At 40.8% G+C, this 8,783-nt stretch overlaps 1 protein-coding gene across 1 annotated transcript; it reads left to right on the plus strand.

The window, feature by feature from the left end:
* Nucleotides 1-345: 345 nt before the first annotated feature.
* Nucleotides 346-3,668, plus strand: LOC105012317 (transmembrane protein 121-like). Its single transcript, XM_010873056.3, has one exon. The coding sequence runs from the start codon at nt 1,837-1,839 to the stop codon at nt 2,851-2,853; it is 1,017 nt and encodes a 338-aa protein (XP_010871358.1). The 5' UTR covers nt 346-1,836; the 3' UTR covers nt 2,854-3,668.
* The last annotated feature ends 5,115 nt before the right edge of the window (nt 3,669-8,783 follow it).

Here is an 8,783-nt window from a genome sequence, read left to right on the forward strand (position 1 = left end):
GACTCATTAAACTGAAGCATCTGTGGAGGTGTGTGTCACTCATCTTAGTGGAGTGTGTGTCACTGAATCCCCCCCCCCCTCCACCCGAGGAGTCCCTCCCTTGATAAAAGAAGAAGCTCGACATTATGACGGGTTGGGTTGAGTTGTCGGTCGGGGGGCTTTAAATAGTGTGGGCAAGGAGGGCAAAAAACCAAGGGTGAATAAAAGTGGAGAGAACTTGACGGCGGGAGGCTGTTCATAACACCATCACCTCCCTCCATCCCCAGTGCTCCCTCGCTCCCTCTCTCTCTCCACTCCTGCAGCGGTGGCTTGCTGAGCATGCCTCTTCGACATCCAACAGCTGAACGCACACGAGCGGAGGAGGGAGGAGAGGCAAGCGGGAAGAGTGGGGAGACGAGAATCAAGTAGACTCAGTTTGAGAAGGCACAGACAGGCTGCACTTCGAGTCAAAGCAAGGAGGGCGAAAATATTGGGATTTTCACATTGGATGATATTTGAAACAGGGAGTCTCCTTTCACAAGTCCATATTGTAGTGGAGGGGAAAGGTGGAGAAAAAGGGCTTTTCTTTGATGTCCACGTCTCAGGGGCGGTTAGTCCCATAATCCTCTCAGGGGTTGATCGCACTACATGGAACGGTGGACGATCTAGGGCACTCATCCAGAACGAATCATCGATCAAAAGGACACATCTTTTTTTTATTGTTCCATCTGAGTCTCCATTGAGAGCTCTCGGTTGTCAGGGGAAGAGCATCTTGGAAGTGAGAGCAGTTGTTCTTCAAAAGGACAAGAGGCTTGTTGTTTTCCAGGGATTCTACTTAAAACAGAAACTTTTTTCGGTCCTATCTTTTTGAGGTTGCACACATAGGTCCCTGTTCTCTTTCATGACTCAACAGGGGAGTACAGTGGACAATTTTGTAGGTCAACAGAAAAAGAACATTGCAATCACTGTTGTTCAAAACCGTTTCCATATTCAGGATATTACATTAATTTCTAACAACGTTTGGGGGATTATAATGGAGACTAAACAATTAACTTTTTGCTGCTGATATCAAATACTCTCATAATGAGCCTTATCCAATTTTTTTGCTCACTCTGTGCCATTGTATGGATTTAGTGCTAGGGTTTGCATTTCCATATTGGCATTCAACCGGACATTTTATGCTGCGAATCATTATGATTAATCATGGCTGGAGAGAAAAGTGTAAGTGCATCGCTGAGTCCATTTCTCTTTTACTTACTGCTCCGAAAAGCTCTTGGAGAATATCTAATGTGGTAGCTTATCTATCTACAATGACGAACATCTTAGTTGTTGTCAACCACTGATAGAATTACCAGCACATTAATCACATAAAAAACAATTAATGGTTACTGTCAATTCTAACGGACCAACAAATCTATGACCTGGAGTTATAGTTTTATGAAGTGTTATAGCTAAACATGTATTTAGGTAGTTTAAAGTTACACTGCTTGCTAGATATTAGGTTGTCAAAAAATTTTTCTGGGGTTTGTCATGGGAACAGATGTAAAGTCAAGTTAGGACAGTCGCTCTTCTAATTGGACTTTGACTACTACTATCTGTTCAATTTTTTTAAACATGATTTAGTTAGCTGATGCCCCAAAAAATATTAATTTATTGTAAGCATCAATCTCTTTTGAAACCCAGAATTTTCCTGTGATTCAGAAACTGCCAATTTCTTTTTTTTCTTCAAGCATTGTATGCATTTTATTTCTGACCTTTATCTTTATATTGGATCTTCATTTTCTAGTCTTCATTTTTTCTTTTGTAATTTCTTTCTTTATATTTGGACCTAATTCTCTCTTTGAAAATCTGTTCAGTATGGTGGCCCCACCGCCTGCCAACAAGCCTCATGTGTGCTTGTCGGCCATCTTGATAATGGGCAGCATGATGTTGATGGACGCCTACCTGGTAGAGCAGAACCTAGGGCCTAGGAAGATTGGCGTGTGCATTATGGTCCTCGTGGGAGATGTCTGCTTTCTCATAGTTCTACGATACTTAGCCGTATGGGTGGGCTCTGAGGTGGGAACCTCTAAGCGTGGTTACGCTATGATCCTCTGGTTTTTCTATGTCTTCGTCCTGGAGATCAAGGTCTACTTTATCTACCAGAACTACAAGGCCGCGGACGGGAAGGGGCGTAGTTTGGATGGGTGGACCGGTGGAGGCGGCGTGGACGGGGTGGCACGGAAGGCACTGACATTGCTTTTGTCAATTTGTGTGCCCGTGGTCTACATCACATTGGCAGCCATTGACCACATGGATTACGTGCGGCCGCATAAGAAGAAGGAGGAGATCCGGAGTCGACTCTTCTGGGTTGTAGTGGACTTGCTTGATGTTCTGGATATGCAGGCCAACCTGTGGGAGCCTCAGAGGAAAGGGCTCCCCCTATGGGTGGAGGGACTTATGTTTTTCTATTGCTACATCCTCCTGCTGGTGTTGCCATGTGTGTCACTGAGCGAGATCAGCATGCAAGGGGTGAACATTGTGCCTCACAAGATGATGCTATACCCAATTCTCAGCCTTGTCACTATAAACGTAATCACTCTCTTCATTCGCGGCGGGAACATGGTTTTCTACAGAGACGTCAGGGTGTCTGGGATACTGATGGGTAAAAATGTAATCGCCATTGTCCTCAAGACGTGCAGTTTTGTCCAGTATCGGAGGCATTTAGGTGATGGTCCGCCTCCCGTCCTTGGGGTAGAGATGCAGAAGAATTGTGTTTCCCATGGCCCAAAGGTACCTATGCCTTTGCCAATGCCACCACAGGTAGTAATTCAGGACTTCACCGCTTTGCCCAAGGAGACAATGTGTGTGAGCGACATAGGTGAGCAAACGTGACACAGGACTTTGGTAAAAAAGTAATATAGAGACATATCAAGTATTTAATTTAACATTATAAACACTTATAAAAGCTTATAAGAACAAGTTATAAAGCTGGTGACACTATATATGAAACAAAACATTTTAAAGTGTTATGACATGCTCGTAACTACTAATAACTGTTAACAACTTATTTTGTCATAACCTGTCACAGTGTTATTATAACACTCCCTTGACACTTGTTGTGACATATATTATTCATATGCATACAATTATTCATATTATTCATGCATACCATTCAGTTATACCAAACTTGTAATAGGATGTTTATCCTGGAATTACCATATTGCACACACACAGATGTAAGATGTACCTACCACAGTGCTCCCCACTGTGGAATGAATGCAGGTGCAGATTTCAGGAGTGGGAAAAAACACCTTTAAGACTGACAATTTATACTTACATTATGATAGTCATAATACTTCCTGACGGTGTCATAAGGTGTATGAATTAGAGAAAGAACACAGACTGATCAGATTTCTTCTTGACAAAAGGGTAAACATTTGTTTTGTCTGAAAGTAGCTTGTGTACTACGTAAACATTTGAATTATTAACTATGGTAATTGAAAAAGTAATATGTAAAGAAGATGTCTAGATCTGATCCTGACATCTGCATATGCTTTCATCTCAGTCATCTGCAACAGAGTATTGTGGTAGGTACATTTCTGATATAAATGTGTGTAGCATTACAATGATAACAATTTGTAAATTCTTGGATAAACATAATATTTATAAGTCAGGTGAAATTTTATGGTTTACTTTGTTTGGTATGTTCAGCGAGTTATACATTTTTATGTAGCAGTGATATCCATGTCAGTGGGTATTACTTATTATGACACGTTTAAGACTGTGTCATAATGCATTAATATGCTATGCTTTACATCAAGAGTTACTATTTAAACTGATGTCTGCAGGATTTTTGGTGTCACTTAGGACTAAGCAGAAATTATTATTCTATTTTTTATAAAATGTTGTGTACAACCAAGTATGTGTATCTTTTGGGGGGAGGATTTGTGTGTCTGTGCACCTGTAAAACCACTTAAAATATAAATGTGAAGTGCTAAACAAAATTCAAGATAAGAAAAATAAAGGGAAGCTACACTCTATTGATTATTGCTGTTTTATATTTCAGCAACATGAAAGAGGCACTGCAATGAATTGTAGAATGCCACTTTCACTCTGACCTGTCTTTTCAAAACCTTTTTTTAGTTTAATGACGTTTGACTGTCATTGTAAAAAATTTGCATTGAATTTCTTGTATTTGATAAATGGGCTTGCATCTTTACTTTTCTATTTATTTTACCATTCAGGTCAATTAAGAACAAATTCATACTTATAATGACTGCCTGAAATAGTTCTGGTTGTAGCATTTTGTTATAAATTCTGGATATGACTATTTGACATCCGTAACGGTGAAGAATTAAGGAAATAAAAAGTATCCATGTAGTCTATTTACCACAATGTGTGCACAATTTTTGTTGATACACAGTTGTTTCATAGGATTTTTACATTTTAAAGAGTACAAATATTCTTCATATCAAATTCAAGACCCAAATTCTTCACAGTATGTGAAAATTCCACTATAATGATGCTGGAAAGACAAAGTACACTGGCCTGCAGTGGGAAAGTATGTAGGAAGATTTTGTTTTTTATTGACTGTACTCATTGCCTGTTTCTGAGAAATAAACTCCCAAACACTCCAAGCAATCTCAAATTGCATCAGAATCTTTTTTTTATTTTTTATATTCGCTACATGTAAAAAAGTAAATAAAACATTTTAAATGAAAGAACATTTACCAAATTCTGTTCAACCCCATTTCAGGGAAATATACACTACCATTCAAAAGGTTGGGGTCTCTTAGAAATGTCCTTGTTTTTGAATGAAAAGCAAATTTTATGTCCAATAAAATTTAATAATATTCATCAGAGAAATTAAGGCTATTTCATTCTAGAAATTGCCAAGAAACTGAAGCTCTTGTACAACATTTTGTACTACTCCCTTTACAGAACAGCACAAATTGTCCCTAACCAGAAAATAATGAGGAGTGGGAGGCCCCGGTGCACAACTGAGCAAGAGAACAAATAAATCAGAGAGTCTAGTTTGAGAAACAGACGCCTCACATGTCCTCAACTGGCAGCTTCATAAATTAGTATCCAGAAAACACCAGTCCAAACATCAATAGTGAAATGGTGACTCTGGGATGCTCGTCTTTTTCTATTCTGGTTAGAGCCCATCGGTAAAGGGAGCATTACATGTCGTTGTATAAGATCTTTAATATTGTATACATATATACACTCACCTAAAGGATTATTAGGAACACCTGTTCAATTTCTCATTAATGCAATTATCTAATCAACCAATCACATGGCAGTTGCTTCAATGCATTTAGGGGTGTGGTCCTAGTCAAGACAATCTCCTGAACTCCAAACTGAATGTCAGAATGGGAAAGGTGATTTAAGCAATTTTGAGCGTGGCATGGTTGTTGGTGCCAGACGGGCCGGTCTGAGTATTTCACAATCTGCTCAGTTACTGGGATTTTCATGCACAACCATTTCTAGGGTTTACAAAGAATGGTGTGAAAAGGGAAAAACATCCAGTATGCGGCAGTCCTGTGGGCGAAAATGCCTTGTTGATGCTAGAGGTCAGAGGAGAATGGGCCGACTGCTTCAAGCTGATAGAAGAGCAACTTTGACTGAAATAACCACTCGTTACAACCGAGGTATGCAGCAAAGCATTTGTGAAGCCACAACACGCACAACCTTGAGGCGGATGGCCTACAACAGCAGAAGACCACTAGGTACCACTCATCTCCACTACAAATAGGAAAAAGAGGCTACAATTTGCACAAGCTCACCAAAATTGGACAGTTGAAGATTGGAAGAATGTTGCCTGGTCTGATGAGTCTCGATTTCTGTTGAGACATTCAGATGGTAGAGTGAGAATTTGGCGTAAACAGAATGAGAACATGGATCTATCATGCCTTGTTACCACTGTGCAGGCTGCTGGTGGTGGTGTAATGGTGTGGGGGATGTTTTCTTGGCACACTTTAGGCCCCTTAGTGCCAACTGGGCATCGTTTAAATACCACAGCCTACCTGAGCATTGTTTCTGACCATGTCCATCCCTTTATGACCACCATGTACCCATCCTCTGATGGCTACTTCCAGCAGGATAATGCACCATGTCACAAAGCTTGAATCATTTCAAATTGGTTTCTTGAACATGACAATGAGTTCACTGTACTGAAATGGCCCCCACAGTCACCAGATCTCAACCCAATAGAGCATCTTTGGGATGTGGTGGAACGGGAGCTTCGTGTCCTGGATGTGCATCCCACAAATCTCCAACAACTGCAAGATGCTATCCTATCAATATGGGCCAACATTTCTAAAGAATGCTTTCAGCACCTTGTTGAATCAATGCCACGTAGAATTAAGGCAGTTCTGATGGCGAAAGGGGGTCAAACACAGTATTAGTATGGTGTTCCTATAAATCCTTTAGGTGAGTGTATAAATACACACACAGGTGAAGTTAGTCAAATGCATTCAAACTCAATTGTCCACAATTTCTGACATTCAATCTTAGTAAAAATTACCTGTCTTAGGGTAGTTAGGATCACCATATTATTTTAAGAATGTGAAATGTCAGAATCATAGTAGAAAGAATTATTGATTATTGCAGCTGTTATTTCTTTCATTACATTCCCAGTGGGTCAGAAGTTTACAAGTTCAGTTAGTATTTGGTAGCATTGCCTTTAAATAGTTTACCTTGGGTTAAATGTTTTGGCTCGCCTTCAACATGATTTCCACAATAATTTGGGTGAATCTTGGCCCATTCCTCCTGACAGAACTGGTATATGTCACACTTTTTCAGTTCAGCTCACAGATTTTCTATAGGATTGAGGTCAGGGTGTATGGTAGGCATCGTGTATAGTAGATGCCTTGCATGGAGGGAGGATGGCAGCCGATGACACACTCTGCAGGCTTTATCAACCTCTGGAGGGACTTTTGGTCTGTAGTGGAGCAGCTGCTGTACCAGGCAGTAATGCATTCCGAGAGGATGCCTTCAGTGGTGCACCTGTAGAGGTTGGTGAGAGTTTTTACAGACATGCCAGATTTATTGAGTCTCCCCAGGAAGTATAATCATTTATGGGCAGTTTTCACTGCTGAGTTCGCTTATCCGGACCAAGTGAGGTCATCCTTGATGATCACACCGAGAAATGTGACCCCCCACTGCCATTTCCTGAAGTCCACGATCATCTCCTTTGTCTTGCAGATGTTGAGAGAGAGGTCGTTGTCCTGGCACCATGTAGCCAGGTTCCTTACCTCCTCTCTATAAGCAGTCTCATCATTGTTGGAGATAAGACCCAGAATGATAGTGTCCTCTACAAATTTAAGGTTGGTGTTGGAGCTGTGTGTGGCCATGCAGTCATGCGTGAACAGGGAGTACACAAGGGGACTGAGTACGCAGCCCTGCTGGGCTCTGGTGCTCAGGATCAATGCAGAGGAGGTGAGGCTGCCCATTCTCATCACTTGGGGACTGCCGTAAGGAAGTCCAGGATCCATTTGCAAAGGGAGGTGTTAAAAAAGAAATGAATTATGTTTTTAATTCATTGCACATAATGATTTTAGTCAAGATTTGTCTCTCACAAATTAACACCTTTGCTGCTTAGCAGCCTTTATTACTCTTGTGTGTTTTCAGTGATGTGATTTGATTTATCATACCTGGGCACCTTGGTAGGCATGCTCTACACTGGGTGAAAGTAGCATTCATTTGGTTGCTTTTAGACATGAATCTTTGCTCTGTTCAAAGCCCGCCAGTGAACTTGGCTCAATGTGCATTTGCATGATAATTTTTTTTCCTTATGAAAGAGAGAAATGTTTCTGTACAAGGTACCATAATGCAACATAATCATTATGTCACAGCTAACAGATCGCTAGCTACCTGGCCAGGAATTTATCCCTTAGGAATTTTTATCTGAAATTAAAAAACAAAGATTTTTGTTTCATGCACTTTGGCATAGCAGTACAATTAGTTTCACCATTAGTTTCACCCTTTTCAGGCATATTGTAACCAGGCTTTTTGTGGCATTGGCGCAGTAAAGGCTTCTTTCTGGCAACTCCACCATGCAGCTAAGTATTGTCATATTGTGCACCTCGAAACAACCACACTGTCTTTTTCCATAGCAGCCTGTATTTCTCCTGATCTTACCTGTGGGTTTTTCTTTGTATCCCGAACAATTCTTCTGGACGTTTTGCCTGAAATCTTTCTTAGACTACCTACAGTGGGTACGGAAAGTATTCAGACCCCTTTAAATGTTTCACTCTTTGTTTCATTGCAGCCATTTGCTAAAATCTAAAAAGTTCATTTTATTTCTCATTAATGTACACTCAGCACCCCATCTTGACAGAAAAAAACTGACATTTAGAATTTATTAAAAAAGAAATATCACATAGTCATAAGTATTCAGACCCTTTGCTCAGTATTGAGTAGAAACACCCTTTTGAGCTAGTACAGCCATGAGTCTTCTTGGGAATGATGCAACAAGTTTTTCACACCTGGATTTGGGGATCCTCTGCCATTCTTCCTTGCAGATCCTCTCCAGTTCCGTCAGGTTGGATGGTGAACGTTGGTGGACAGCCATTTTCAGGTCTCTCCAGAAATGCTCAATTGGGTTTAGGTCAGGGCTCTGGCTGGGCCAGTCAAGAATGGTCACATAATTGTTCCGAAGCCACTCCTTTGTTATTTTAGCTGTGTGCTTAGGGTCATTGTCTTGTTGGAAGGTGAACCTTTGGCCCAGTCTGAGGTCCTGAGCACTCTGGATGAGGTTTTCTTCCAGGATATCTCTGTACTTGGCCGCATTCATCTTTCCTTCAATTGCAACCTGA

This window comes from Esox lucius, chromosome 9 (genome assembly GCF_011004845.1).
Source record: "Esox lucius isolate fEsoLuc1 chromosome 9, fEsoLuc1.pri, whole genome shotgun sequence".
In the NCBI taxonomy this organism is placed as follows: Eukaryota; Metazoa; Chordata; class Actinopteri; order Esociformes; family Esocidae; genus Esox; species Esox lucius.